The sequence below is a fragment of the Agrilus planipennis genome, unplaced genomic scaffold (assembly GCF_000699045.2).
Source record: "Agrilus planipennis isolate EAB-ADULT unplaced genomic scaffold, Apla_2.0 scaffold62, whole genome shotgun sequence".
NCBI lineage: Eukaryota > Metazoa > Arthropoda > Insecta > Coleoptera > Buprestidae > Agrilus > Agrilus planipennis.
Genome location: NW_020438875.1, coordinates 508,930 through 524,791, shown reverse-complemented (window position 1 = coordinate 524,791; position 15,862 = coordinate 508,930). Strand labels below are relative to the sequence as shown.

At 36.0% G+C, this 15,862-nt stretch overlaps 1 protein-coding gene across 1 annotated transcript; it reads right to left on the bottom strand.

Moving 5' to 3' along the window:
• Positions 1 to 454: 454 nt before the first annotated feature.
• On the bottom strand, positions 455 to 1,264 carry LOC112906452. The gene has a single exon (XM_025980603.1). The coding sequence runs from the start codon at positions 1,262 to 1,264 to the stop codon at positions 455 to 457; it is 810 nt and encodes a 269-aa protein (XP_025836388.1).
• Positions 1,265 to 15,862: the final 14,598 nt, after the last annotated feature.

Sequence of the window (15,862 nt, the reverse complement as noted above, 5' to 3'; positions counted from 1 at the left end):
CGTGTTATCTCGGGATATTTGGCTAACAGGTCATGATAAGGTGAATGCCCGTTAATCACTTTAACCGCCGCTACACTTGTCACGCACACCCGACCACGGGATGAGAGGTTCGTTTCCTGGTCTATCAACTGGCCACGTTTGATATCTACCAGTAACCCGTAATGAGCCAAAAAGTCCGCACCGATTATGGGCTTGGAGATATCCGCGATAACGAACTTCCAAGGAAACGAACGACGCAGTCCTAGGTTGAGAGAAAGGGTTGTGGTGCCGTAAGTCACGATGATCGAACCGTTTGCGGCCGCTAGTTCGTACGACGACCTTTTGAGTGGCCCACGAATTAATGTCCGGGGGTACACACACAGGTCCGCACCAGTGTCCACTAAAAAATCAGTCTTTGTCTCGCGATCGGTGACAAACAGACGGCGCGTTTTAAAATCCGGGTCACTTGCCGCCATCAGTGCCCGTTTGTTGCGTTTCCCGCGAAATTGCAGGGATGTTTGCATTTGTTTGCCCTGTTGCCAAACTGCCAATGATACCAGCACACTCCAGAAGCTGGTGGTTCGCGCGACCGCGAGCGACGGCGGCTAGTCGAACGAGACCGCGGGCGATGGGATTCCGGCGGTCTGTTGTCCCGAATAGCACTCACTTCCTGCCGTATGCTGGCTAATTCCTCCCGCAAGTGCAGCGTAAGCTGTGCTAACTGAATCTGCACTTGGGCCTCCAGGGATGGGCTTTGGGTCTCCGCAATACAGGGCGTTGTAATTTTCGTCGCCTCGTGTACGGCGTCTGCAAGATCAGCGACTTGGTCCAGACTGCTGTTTTTTTGGGTGGCTAGGATGGCCTGCAACGAAGATGGTAAACGGCCTAGCCATAGTGTCCGCACCACACTTTCTGATACGGCTGACCCGCCGAGATCCCGCAAGTGCCTCAAAAACTGCGAGGGCTTGCGGTCCCCGATCGCCTCGTGCTCCAAAAGCCGTCGCGTCCGTTCCTCCTGCGAGGAGCTGAGCCTCTTTATAAGCTCTTCCTTCAATTTTTTATAGGGTTCGTGGGATGGTGGAGACAATGCGATATCCTTAACTTCTATTACGTGTTTCGGATCAAGGGCGCTCAGGATATAACCGAATTTTGTGGTTTCGGCTGAAACTCCACTAACTTCGAAATTTCTCTCCACTATCGCGAACCAAAGTTCAGGCTCTGCGGGCATGAATGCTGGGAGACGAACCGACACACGGTCTATTTGTGGGGAATTGTCTTGAGCCATTTTTGGTCACCGCCAGAAAATTTGCGCACTTTAACACACACACGCGCGTAAATTATTACCGACGCGGATAATCACTTTTATTCGCGCACTGATCACGTCGGGGTCACCACTTTCGGGATCGTAGCGCAGCGTGAATAAAAATGATCTGGGCCGGTAGCTCAATGAAAGAAAATAAAACGGCGGCAAAGTCTTTGGAATGTTTATGTACAGGAGCGATAACTGGTCGCATGGACGGTCTAGTACCAAGTTAAAACTTACATCTAAATTACTATACTATACACCAAGTTAACCCCCTGCGCGTCTCTTTCCCTCCGGTATGAGACGACGAAAAAGAACCGGATGAATGTAATAAAAATTAGAAAGTTATCTCTGCTAAAACGCATTTTGCTAGAAAACTGTTTGTTACCCTTCGGCCGCTTCGCTACCCTTGGAAGTGCAGGTAGTCGAAGGCTTTCGAAGTTTTGTGATAAATTCGGCGGGAAAAAGACGCAGAAGGTTAAATATTCTATTTACAAATTCTACGAACTACAAACGGCTTAAATATAATTTGACTCGAGGGTAAGTAGCGTGACCGCTACAGACTCATTAGTTTCTTCATCAATAATATCCTGATCTGTGTCACTATTATGGTCACTTACAGTTACATTATCCATTTCTCCTTCATCACTACTTTGAAATTCATTTTCATCATCTACCTGAACTTCTTCCCATAAACCTTGAAGCCTTGCTTGTTCTTGTTCAAAACTTTCCATTTTCGACATAAAAAATTTCTAAGAAATAGTTTTAAGAAGACCCTATCAATGTTTATTTTAGTTATAACTGGTAAACCTGTGTGATTTCTTAACAAATAATAGGTTGGGTATTGAGTCTGGTGGGGTATGTCTAGCATGCCCAATTGTTTATTTAGAATACTTACACAAATGCGTTTGCTTGAGCACAAATAACCAAAGTAAGAGCGAATCGATTGGATCAGCTACCTAGAATATTAAGGCCGATTGCTTATTGGCTGAAGAATTACAACCCGTTTCATATATATCTGGGCTTGTCAGACCCCACCAGACATCCGAAAGGTTAACGATCTCCCTTCGCATACCAACCCAGAAGTAACGGGATGCGATGCAGTGCCATGACCGATCTACTTCGTAGTGTTCGGCGGTTGGGGCATCGTGATACTGTTGCAGAATTTCCTCCCGATTCTGGATCGGCACGACTAATTGGAGTTCCTCCGCGTCCATATCGGAAGCATAACGATACAGTACTCCTTGGGACACGAGGTATCTGCGAACAAGATGACGGCTTATCTCGAGTTCGTCTACATTGATGAACGCCTCCAGGATTTTCTTTAGGTCAGGGCCCTTCATTTGTTCGGACCGTGTTTTCGCAGAAGTACGTGCCGGATAGTCCACGCTTACTGTATTTATGGGGAGCACTTCCTCTTCGGAATAGGGAGGCCGTGATAGTCCATCTGCTACTATATTGACTCGGCCGGGCCCGTACTGGATAGAGAAATTGTAGGGCTGTAGTTGTAGAGTCCACCTCGCCAGTCGGTCGGATGATGTATTTAAGTTCATCAACCACTTTAAGGGTTGGTGATCGGTTACGGCTACGATGGATGATTCCTCAATGTACCTTCGGAATTTGGATATTAACCAGACGATGGCTAGGGCTTCCCGTTCCGCTCTACCGGTGTAAGCAGTCTGCTGGCATATTCAACGGGAGGTTCATCGGGGCCCTCCCCCTGTAGTAAAGCTACTACCAGAGCGTACCGGCTGGCGTCGATGTGGAGTACAAACGGTTGCGAGAGGTCCACTTGTCGTAGAATAGGTGAAGTCGTTAGGCGTTTTTTAAGAGTATCGAACGCCTGTTGTTGTTCCGGTCCCCATTCTCAGGCTGCGTCTCGCTTGGTTAGCCGGCTGAGGGAGCGAGCTATCCCCGCGAATCCCTTAACAAATCGCCAGTACCACGAACAGGTTTGTAAGAATCCTTGGAACGTTATCTTGTCCGTCGTCTGCATCTAATATTCCAGAAACAAATTTAAATACAGAACCTAGGGCATTGACTAAACCTCGTTTTTTCGCATTGTAGGGGGTGTTAGTATATCCGGTTGTATTTTGAGTAATTTATCTTTTAATTCTTCTCCTTGTTGTTGTAAGTAATTGATTTCGCGCAATAACTCTACATCTTTAGAGTTGACTATGGTTTGAGATAATAATTCTTCAATTTTTGTTAATTCTTCGCCAAATGGTTTTAATGAATATTTATATATAAACGTGTGATGACTCACTTGTACTCGCCCATTGCCTAATTTAAATGGTAGAATACCTGCATTATTAGTAAGGTCTTTAATTTCCATTCGTTGTGCGAAAACTTGCTAAATGATTGTTATAAAAAAGATTTTAATGATCCAATACTTCATCTGCAACAAATTTAATAATACAATTTAGGTACGCTGTGTCTTTCTTAGGGGTTTTAATTCTTGTTTGTGATAAATCTGACCTTTTTGGGTTTTGAGTTTGCATCCTGTCTTCTTGCACAATTTCTTTTTTAAAATCTCTTATATGCATCTTTAAATATACTGGTTGATATTCTTTTATGAATAAAAATTCTGAGCGTTTTATATTTTGGTTTTGAATTTGTTCTTTCTGGTTGATTAAATTTTCCGATACTAATTCACATAGAGCCTGAATTTTATCGTAACTTTCGGTGGTATACTGGTGGTAGTAACTTTCGTTAAATACTTTCAAAATGTCATTTGTCTCTATGTGTCCGAAAAGTAATTCAGTAGGTTTGCACTTGGTTTAGAATGAATGCTTCTGTTATAAAAAATAACTGCCTTCTCGAATGAATTATTTTTGAGTACTGTGGTTTTAGAGGCGGTTATAGTTTTCATTATTTCTACTAAAGTACCGTGNTTGAAACTTAGCTAAGTAATTTTGAAAACGGGTTAATTGGCCTTTAATAGTACCCCTTTTTGAGATAAAAGTTCCCAAATCCATATTTTAAAACGATTTGACGCAAACGAATGTAAAGGTAATAAAAATATAGGAAACTTACAGGACAATGGCCACTCTTTGATTGTGTTGCACACGTTGATGATGGTAAGCAGATGAAATAATTTGATGATCACTACGTTGAATGGTTTCGAAATCGAACTCACGTAAATGCCTTAACTTCGACAGTCACTTGCAGAAGAAAGTGGAACCGGAAGTTGAATACCATGAACTCCAACAGCAACTAGGGAAAATGAAGTGGAACCGGAAGATTTTAGATAAACTTCGACGATCACTACGTAGGCTGATAAGGACAAAATTGGAGCCGGAAGTTGAATGCCTTGAACTCCAAATTACGAAGAAAAATGCAGTGGAACCGGAAGTCTTCAACTTAACTTCGACGATCACTCAGACCAGGAACATAATCGACCCCAAACGACGGTCACCTCAAGAACAGAAGTGGAACCGGAAGATGTGTTTACGTGAAACACCAACCAGCACAGGAATACAATTTGAACCGGAAATTGTTCACTTAATTTCGACGGTTGGTTTTTTCACAGTCACTAGTGATCACTACACAAAATTAACTTCCAAAGTTGCTAAATAGATCCGGCTCGAAGCGCCAATGTTTTGAATTAAAAAACACTTCAATAAATAAAAACACGATGGTTCTTAACAAATCTATTTAATCTATTACAGCTCGTTCGGAAGAGATGATTTTCCTGTGAAGGTGGTCGATGAACTATATCTCATTGAGAAAGATAGGGAACTAATATAGTCACAAGTATATAACATGATAAATATACAAATAAGTTCTGAAAAGAAGGTACAACAAAATATATATATACAAAAGAAGAGGCTATATACAAGAGGTAAATACAACACAGATACAACAATAGATTCAAGAGATTCAAGGGGTGCAGATGGTTAGACATTCTAGGAAGGAAGGTATAAGGGAAATTTGGCAATAAAAATGAAAGTAGAAAAAGTCACGTACAACTAATAAATAGATGGTAATAAGTTCAAGATGAATAAACAACGGGTCCAAAAATGTTGAAGAAGTTGTTGTAGTATTTGAAACCGTGATAGTCTTGGTTGGGGAATGTCTTTCACGTCCGGATCAGGTAGTGAAGTTGGAGATCGTCCAATCAAAAAATGGCCAGGAGTTAATGGGTTCAAATCATTAGGATCGGAAGATAAGGATGACAAAGGACGGGAATTTAAAATACATTCAATTTGCGTCAATAGCGTATAGAAATCTTCAAATGTTAAATTTGCTGTACCTACAACTCGTTTTAGGTGTGTCTTAGTAGATTGAATACCCGCTTCCCAAAGTCCTCCAAAATGAGGCGATCGAGGGGGAATATTGTGCCAATTAATCCCTTCGGTTGACAAATTATTAATAAATTTTTCCTGATTTTGATTTATAAATTTGTGTAAGTTTTTAATTTCAGCGTTAACAATGAAGGGTCCTAATAAACCTAACGGATCAAAAATACAAGCTGTTGTTGACAAAATTGTTCGCTTTGTAATTGACTCGGGAATGTTTACAGGTTTGGAATAATGAAGCATATCTGTATTCGGATTCCCAATTATACCCAGTGTTTTTTCGCTACTATCACTACCAATTACCATATTTTCTTGATTTCCACTCTTCCCTTCGATTTCATTTACTATCTCTAAATTGTTTGATGACCACTTACGGAGTTCAAATTTACCCTGACTTAATATATATGTGATTTCTTTCTGAATGGTTTTAACTTCATCAATATTGCTACCACCAGTAAGAAGGTCATCGACGTAGAAGTCATTATGAATAATATTACATGCTACTGGAAATCTATCACTATTTTCTGTAGCTAATTTATTTAAACACCTTATAGCAAGAAATGGGGCTGACGCTGTACCATAAGAAACTGTATTGAGCTCAAAACATTTTAATCTATGACGTGGTTCTTCTCTAAAAAATACTCTTTGATATTTTCGCTGTGATTCATCTACTAATACTTGACGATACATTTTTGCTACGTCAGCGCCAATAACTATTAAATGCTGCCTGAAACGAATAATAATCGAAATTAAATCATTCTGTATCGTCGGCCCTACCATCTGAGTCATTAATAGAATACCCGGTGTCAGACTTAGCAGAACCGTCAAAAACTACCCTAGTTTTGGTTGTTATGCTTGAGTTTTTTGTTACTATGTGGTGTGGAAGATAATAACATGAACCTAATTCTTCTGAAGTATCCTTAATTTCCTACATATGATTAAGATCTATATATTCTTTCATAAACTTTACGTACTCTTGCTTCGCAATTGTGTTCTTTTGCAATTTCATTTCAAAATTAAAAAATCTATTTAATGCAATAGTGCGTGAATTTCCTAATTTATTTATTTTTTCATTAAACGGAATCTTAACGATAAACCTACCATCTACTGAACGACTAACTGTTAAAATTAAAAATTGATTTTCGCACTCTAATTCTTCATTCGAGAAATTGTGATTATTATTACTACAATCTTCTAACACCCAAAATTTTTCTAGCTGTAAATCTAATGCAGAATTGTTATTTACCTTATTAATCAGGTAACTTTGACAAAACGGGGAATTATATGGATATGTAAGGGGGCCAGCTACCACCCAACCTAATTTGGTTTTTTGTAAAATGGGTTTATTCTTACCTAATTGGATTTGTCCCACACAATGTAACTCCCAAAATAGAGTTGAACCTAGCAACATATTTACTTTATCAGGTACGTTAAATGAACTATCTGCAAGTGTAATATTTTGTGGAATATCTAAGTCATCTATGCTAAATGAATGGGTCGGTACAACTCTGTGATTTTATCTAACACTAGACAATATTCTTTTATGAATAAAAATTCTGAGCGTTTTATATTTTGGTTTTGAATTTGTTCTTTCTGGTTGATTAAATTTTCCGATACTAATTCACATAGAGCCTGAATTTTATCGTAACTTTCGGTGGTATACTGGTGGTAGTAACTTTCGTTAAATACTTTCAAAATGTCATTTGTCTCTATGTGTCCGAAAAGTAATTCAGTAGGTTTGCACTTGGTTTAGAATGAATGCTTCTGTTATAAAAAATAACTGCCTTCTCGAATGAATTATTTTTGAGTACTGTGGTTTTAGAGGCGGTTATAGTTTTCATTATTTCTACTAAAGTACCGTGGGCACGTTCGATAGTACCATTACTATTTGGATGTTTCCGGGTTATGAAATGATAATTGACTTTATGCATTCGTAACATTTCAACAAATAGGGGGTTATTGAATTCATTGTCCGCAACTATCAATTTTGGCATTTTATATTGTGCAAAAATTTCAGTATAGGCTTCAACTACATCTGGTAAGTTATTCGAGCTTAATTGACAAAAAACATGAGATATTTTGTAAATGAATCTATTGCCGTCAGAAACTTCTTCCCGTTAATCGCAAAAATGTCTATAAATACTGTGTCAAAAGGAAGTCTCGGAGAGGGATTGAGATTTAATTTGTATTTGATGGGGTCTTTCATATTTTGCCAGTTGTCAAAATTTCACAATTATCTATGAATTTTTGGCAAGTGTTGATTATATCGGGCCAATAATAACACCTGGAAAATTCGGTAGCTAGCTGTTGAGCTTCGCGGTGATGAGGATTGTGTATTTGTTTAAGGATTTTTTGCTGCGCTTGTTTTTCGGTAATGTCTTTTAAGGTCAAACAGGTTTACACTTTAAGTGATCGTCAAAATTAGAGTTTACTAGGTATGCTAACTCTTCATAGAACGGTTTATTTTTACATGTAATTGCATTTGTTACTTTTGGATTTAAATATTGATGTAGGACGTTAATTATTTCGTTTTCGTAATTGTTTTGAATTAAAAACACTTCAATAAATAAAAACACGTTGGTTCTTAACAAATCTATTTAATCTATTATAGCTCGTTCGGAAGAGATGATTTTCCTGTGGAGGTGGTCGATAAACTGTCTCTCATTGAGAAAGATAGAGAGCTAATATAGTCATAAGTATATAACATAATAAATATACAAATAATTTCTGAAAAGAAGGTACAACANTCTTCATTTCGTCCGTCTCATCTTTCTCACCCGAACCACCACCCACCCATTCCCACGATTCCTGAAAGCAGGCTGAAGAGGGCCTTCCGCCCTACCTTCCGGCATAGTCCGGAGGGACTGCCCGCCCACCAGCATTACTGGCTGGTGGGAATGAAACACCCAAAAGTTTTTTTTTCCTACTTATTAACCAGTGTTCAGTAACCAGTAACCAGTCTACCTCTTGATAATTCGTAAGTGTTTTAGATTGTTATTATTTGTTGTTGTTCTTATGTTGTTTTTGAGTGTTGTTCAGTCTTATTAAACTCTTGTATATATTCTTCATTTGTGTTATGTTTTGTTTTGTGTTACGTTCCTTTTGGTACAAAATTATTTGTGCTTTTATTAAAGGCGCTAAAATTTAATAAGTCTACTGCGCTGCAAGACTTCTGTTATTCTATCTTCCATCCCAAATTTAAACAAAATGCCTTATCAATTTAGCGCGTGTGCAGATATTTCCCTTGCAGAAGTAGGTTGTAGAATATCTGCCTGTGTAAAATCTTTAAGCGCTGCAAACACCGCTATCTGCCAGGTTTAGTCTGCACTATTTTTGACAGGAGAGTGGTTACTCCATTCCCATGTACTATAAGGCCTATATTGCATTTTTGTTATTTGCATCAACTTGATAATTGTTCGAAAAGAAAAGAATAAACAACCAATGTTCAATATTTATCACCACTTTCGTTACTTTTTATGTTAATCAAAATACCAAAAACACAAAAATTAATCATCGTGACTGTTGTAATTAATTACTACTGGAACATTTTGAGTAGCAAATATTTTATTGAGGACTGCGGCAGGACGCAAAATTTTTGACCAATATCGTCCATATAATAGATAATAAATAATGGCTGCTATATGTGAACAGCACCCTACTGTACGGTTGCCATTGGGGCAATCACAGCAATAACGGACAATACTATCGTAATCATTACCATCGGAAATATAGTTAATGTAAATACGATAGACTTTGTTGTTTATATGTTTTGATTTTACTTCTGCTTTAATGATTTTAGATGCTGATTTCACATATTGTACTAAATGATTATTTTGATCGTCCATTATTTCGGCCAAGTGAGAGAGTGCATGTGAAAATTGACTCGAGCTTGTGAATAAAATATTTAGCTGAACTTCAGGAGGACGTGAAAAATCAAGCAGTTCAGATGGTGTTAAAGGTTTAAGCAGAGTTCTTTTCCTGTTCCAACGCCGATCTTGCACTTCTTAACTCAAAGTATTTTCTACGACCATTCTACTTTTCATATATTGTACTATTATTTCGTTTAATCCACCATCCGAATCAAGCTTTTTATCATAAGTGTTATGCAGAAAACCAATAATTTTATGTAACAACGTTTGATTATCAATAGAATGGTATAAAAGTTATTATAATGTTATCATGAACAGCTTCTACCATCCACCTGATTTTTGTTATATTTCTCGATGAATTTTTGTCTTCTGTACTTAGTTGTGGTTTATTATGTTTAAAAGCTGTCACCAGAACGTTAAAACCTTTGTGATTCAACAAATTCTACATATTTGAATCCGCGGTCTACAATGAATATATCATTTGGTAACAGAAGTTTTTGCAAAGCTGAAGGTTCCTCTAAAATATTTTTTATAAATGCAGCATTTTAGGGTATTATAAAAAGAAAGATGTGTTTTTTTGTCCTTAGTATGATTTTTTTTATAATAGTTATTTTTACTTTCTTGGTGTCGTACAAATAAAAGTAAAACTAAAATATTGGTTTGCAAGGGAGGAAAAAGAAAAAAGAAACGAATATAAAGATAGGAGACGAAAAATTAGATGAAGTAGCTGATTTTAGATATCTAGGAAGTCAGATAAGTCAGGACGGAAGGAGTAGTAGGGATATAAAGTAGAGGATAGCGCAGGGTCGTGTCGCCTTTAAGAAAAAGAAGTCACTTCTATGCTAGCGAACGGTTAATTTAGAAATTCGAAAAAGGTTGTAAAGGGGTATGTTTGGAGCGCGGCGTTGTACGGGTGCGAAACATATACAGTGGGCGCGGCGGAAAAGAAAAGGTTAGAAGCCTTTGAAATGTGATGTTATAGCCGAATGATGAGGATAGCGTGGGTAGAAAAGGTTAGAAATGAAGAGGTATTAGAAAGAATAGGAGAACATAGGACTCTATGGAAGTCAATAAAAAATAGGCGAGATAGGTTGGTAGGACACCTTCTCAGGCATGAAGGTCTAGTCAGAGACGTACTAGAGGCAGAAACAGAAGTTAGGAGGGGTAGAGGTAGACCTAGATTAGATTACTGTTCGCAAATAGTAAAGGATGTGGGTTGTTCTAGTTTTAGGGAAATGCGAAGTTTAGCTCAGGATAGGAAAGAGTGGAGGTACGTGTCCAACCAGTCTTAGGACTGACGACCCTATGATTATGATATTCGTGATACGATAAAAGTTCCAACAAATGAGTTTTTAAAAAGAACTTTATTGTATAAGTAAAAGATAATGATTATCAGGCCTAGTCTGAAGCTAGAATTTATTTAGGTTTTCATAAAAGAACACAATATTGATCATATGTGTACTAAGCATTTCTAAGTTAAAAGATAACTAGCTATAGGTATGGGAAAATAGTGTCCTTGAAAAGAGTCGTCATATTTAGCATGTAACACCTCCCCTTGTAATTAATTTTTCAAGGGTGTCGGAGTCTTCTACTGTCTTCTAGATGTAATGACCGGTGAAGTTCGGAGTGAAACCTCCCTTATATAGCTTATTAGGTTAGATGTTGACGTTGTCTGATACCGGACTACGGGTCCTTCCCTTGCTGTAGTGTTGACAATTCGTAAACAATGACCTGGATGACAAATCGGATTTGGTCTACAGAATTTGAAGCATCCTGAGCAACAACAATAAACGAAACAAACTATATTGATGTAATTGCAGCCAAAGTGGTTAACCAATAATTTCCATTTATTTTTGAAAATTTTCTTTCTTCTTCGGTATCGATTTTGTTCTTAATGCCCATGAGTTTTACTACGACTGTTTTAACTGTCTTGATTTAAGTAGTTTAAATTGAGGGGTTGAAGATTTGGTGACTTGTTTTTATATTTTTCTTCGAGGTAGCAGTCTGATGGGATAACAGGTAGTTCGGTGTATAAATTGATTGTTGTTATTATTACGGGTGTCCTGGGTTGTTATACGGAGTCCATTAGAAAAATGACAGGTACATTTTTAGTGGATTGTAATGAGGGTCGGTCATATAATTTCGACTTTGTTGATTGGTAAATTTTCACATTTATAACTGAAGTCGAGTGTACTTGTGGAAACTGCTAGCCAAATGTTTTGATCGATTTTTTTGAATCAGTTCCTCGCTTGCAAGAGTGGTATAAATTTCGCATGTATCGGGAAAAGTTTTTGATGTTAATAATTGAGCAATGCAGGCTCTGTTGTGAAACAGTTCCTATGCTTCAACTTCTTCTGATATCCAGATACCTTCAATTTGCAGCAAATTATTTACGGACAGAATGTCGATGAACTATTGGTGGTCAGTAGATAAAGCAAAATATTGCGTTGTTGGCAAAAGCATGTGAAATAAGGAGTTTTGAGTAGGTACCGGATAAGGGAAAAGTTGGTACAACTTGAACTGTAAAGATTTACAAAGAGGAATTTCTAATTTAATCAATAAGCCTTGATTTAGTAAATAAACTTTGGGTTTGATTATCAAATAATATTTATAAATTTCACTATCGTCTACCGGAAATGGCAATACGGACGCGGTAACATTAATTTTGTTTAATTCAATTTTTAATTGTTCATGGTTTAGGATTGATGGGTGTAACATACCTGCTCTTGCATAAAATAATGACTCTAAAATATTAGAAACTTCCTTGTGGACTAAATTATTGATTTCAAGAAGAACAGTCACTATGTTTATCATATGAAGTGCTAGATGATTTTCATTGATTCTGTTTCATTTTTTGATATCCGATCGATAGCCAGCAAATTTTACTGGAGTGTCTTTTTTTTGCCATTTGCCTTAGTCAAGGTTTCATTGAAACTTGATAACAATACCTGTGATAGATGCGTTTGTTCGTTTAAGATTTTCAATGTATATTTATTTGAATTTTGTGTTCTGTTATGAGTTTATTATATTTATCAGCATCGTCTTCATCTAAAGTACCAAATAATGTGTAAGCCTTTCCCAAAGATATTAAACCAACCTCTTTTGGCTCGCTTTGCAGGTAATAAAAAACTTATTTCCTCTAAATATTTTTCTAATTTCATTACTGTGACCCCTTAAGTGGTAACATGATGGAGTGTATCTTATTTAATTTGAATTCTAAATTTTGAATCTGGGTATAAAATTGTTTAATTGTTTTCAAATTCTAAAATAATGGATTTATGTTTTTGTAAACTAAAATAGTGTATGGTGTGTCAGATACAATGAGATTTCCTTTAGGATGGAAATATATTCCTGTATTAGGCAATTCATCCGTACTTATGTCTACGGCTACGCATGTGGAAAAGAAACAGATTTATATAATTTAATCTTTTCGATGTTAACTATAGTGAATTCTTTGTTTCTTGATTTTATATTAATTTTGAAATTTTTTTTCGTTAATAATTTTCATTATTTGAAATGAACCTAACCATGTGAAANATGTGGAAAAGAAACAGATTTATATAATTTAATCTTTTCGATGTTAACTATAGTGAATTCTTTGTTTCTTGATTTTATATTAATTTTGAAATTTTTTTTCGTTAATAATTTTCATTATTTGAAATGAACCTAACCATGTGAAATTACCCTGCCTGTTTATTAAGAAAGAAGTTATTGTATTTTATCGCTTATTTTGTACTGAGGTAACGGGTTTGTAATTCTCGAATCATGCGAGTCATTGACTTTTTGCTTTTGCTGAGCTTGATTATTATGCGTTATTTCATGCAATATGCTAAGAATGCCTTTTCTCTCGACTATGTAGGATGCTGACGTTTTTTTATTCACGTGTGAATCTTGGGGATTATTTATATTTCTCTGTTTAATGCCGTATAATATTTCATGTGGTACCAATTTAATACTACAATTTACTGAAGAGTTGTAAGATAACACGGCGTGGGAAAGTAATGCTTCATAATTATTAGTATGTTTATTTGTGCAATTAATGTGGCAATTGTGTCTTTTAAGGTGCAAATAACTCTCTCTACAGCACCGTTGCTGTTAGGGTGGTATGAAATGGTGTACGTGTGTTCTATAAATAGTTCTTTTTCTAATTTTGATAGAATTTTATTAATGAATTCGCCTCATTGTACAGAATGAACCCTTTTAGGAATGCCGAAAGTAGCTATGAATTTAAAAAGGTGGTTTGATACCTCTTGAGTTGATTTGTCACTCAATAAGTAACATTGAATAAATTTAGTCAATTGATCCTGGATTACTAAAACTGTTCGCTTTTGTTTATTTGAAAAGTAAATTTCGGTTGTATGCATATCAATGGGTTCAAACAGATATGTTGGCGTTTCTGTAATAGTCATTGGACTTTCGTACGATCTTCTCACTGTTTTATTTCTTTGACACATTTCAGAATTGTTAATATAATTTGTTACATCGTTCTTAATTCCTGACCAATCGAAGTACTAAACTTTCCGGGTTACTTGAATTTTTATAGGTGTTATTAATTTGTATTTCCTAATCGTCGGGAAAATTTAATTTGTTTCTAAGATAGTTACAACTTTAATTAATGTATCGTTTTCTTCCATATTAGAAGATGCCAAAGTTAAAATAATTAAGACGTTTTCAATTAATTATGTAGGATTTTGATAATTATTTAGTATGTATGTTAAGTTATGGTTTGATTGCGATTGTTTAAATTCGATATTTTCTGGGACCTTCTGTGTCGTGAAGTATAAAGTTGACCTTTTTTATTTTATCAAAGGGAAGAGAATTTCGTATGATTTTTATCGTTAAATTTTGCTACTACGGTCTTAAGTGTGTCAGAAAATCTTTGGTCCATGAGAAATATATCATAATCAATACCCTCTGGTATATCCGTAACACTTCTTTCAAACATATGAATCTTTAATGAATTTTGAATTTCGGGTTCAATTTTTATTTTAGAAAGAGCATCCGCGTTTCTATTTAATGTTCCTTTCTTATAAATGACTTCATAACTGTACTCTTCAAGCTTTAAACGCCATCTAATTAGTCTGGAGCCCGGATCTTTAATACTAAATAACCACATAAGTGGATGTTCTGTAGCCCATACAATGGCAAGCAGCTCTCTTTCTATCGTAGAATATCTTGTTTCTACCGAATTAAGTGTTTTACTAACATACGCCACAGCCAAGTCTTTACCTAAAGGGAATTTTATCTTTCGATTAAAAGTAATCAAAAAATTTAAAATTTATTTTTAATGAACACAAATTATAAGCAACTTATACATCCAACTTTACAATAATATCTAGCATAACATTCAATTCTTGCAGTCCTATTTATTATTGGTCTTATCAAAATAGATACATATTATCATGTCTTAGATATACAATGCATACAATGTGTATACCATGTAATGTATGCGAGGGTATTTCAAGAATATAATTCCTCCCTCATTAAATCGGAAAATACAGATGTATTTTTCGCTTGCTTGTCCTCAAGCATTATTTCCTTTGGTTTACTAGATTTAACATTTTTTAAATTACATCTACCTTTGAAATAAACAAGTAAAATTAACAAGATCACAGATACAACAATTAGAGTATAGTATGAATAGTGATGAAGAGAATGTATTTGTGACAAAGAATGAACATTTAAAATCTCCACACGTTTTTGTAATTCTTTCAATTTACTAAATTCCAACGTTTTTAATTTCAAATTATGAACTTGTTTGTTAACTCGAGCCGGGATAGAAATTTCACTTTGCACTAATCTCCTTTATTATCACAGGTTCGTTAGCCACACGCTCACTTGGTAATTCACAAGAGTTTTTTATTACACTAGATTTATTTGGAACCACTAAAAGTCCATCGTTGGCAATCTGCTCTACCAAGGTGTGGCTTCGTTTAAAAGAATAATATTTACAATTTTCTGGCAAATTCCTCATAACTGGAACGATACATGGATCCTCCGGTACATCTAAGGTATTTGATTTACAAAGGAAAGTGTTTTCCACCCTTGGACAGACTTCATCCATATAATAGTAGTTTTCTTCAGCGAGCATTAGATAAGGCTTTGGTGGAATAATAATATGGGTTTTTATGGGTATAGTAAGGATATGATAGAAGGAGAATTTCTTTCTGCTAATTAGTGGAACGTGTAGTGCAAATATTATATTCTTGTTTCTTCTTAGAAATTATATGCCTACTATTTGAAAATAACTCAAAAGAGATTCTACGTGAAATATATTTTCTTTTGGATATAGCTGGTATAAGGTATTATACAGTTCGATCAATTGTTTGTCGCTAAATAGTGAATAATGCATCATATGAATCTGGCTATACATTATTGTTTCTTGTATATTATTTAGAAAACTAATTATT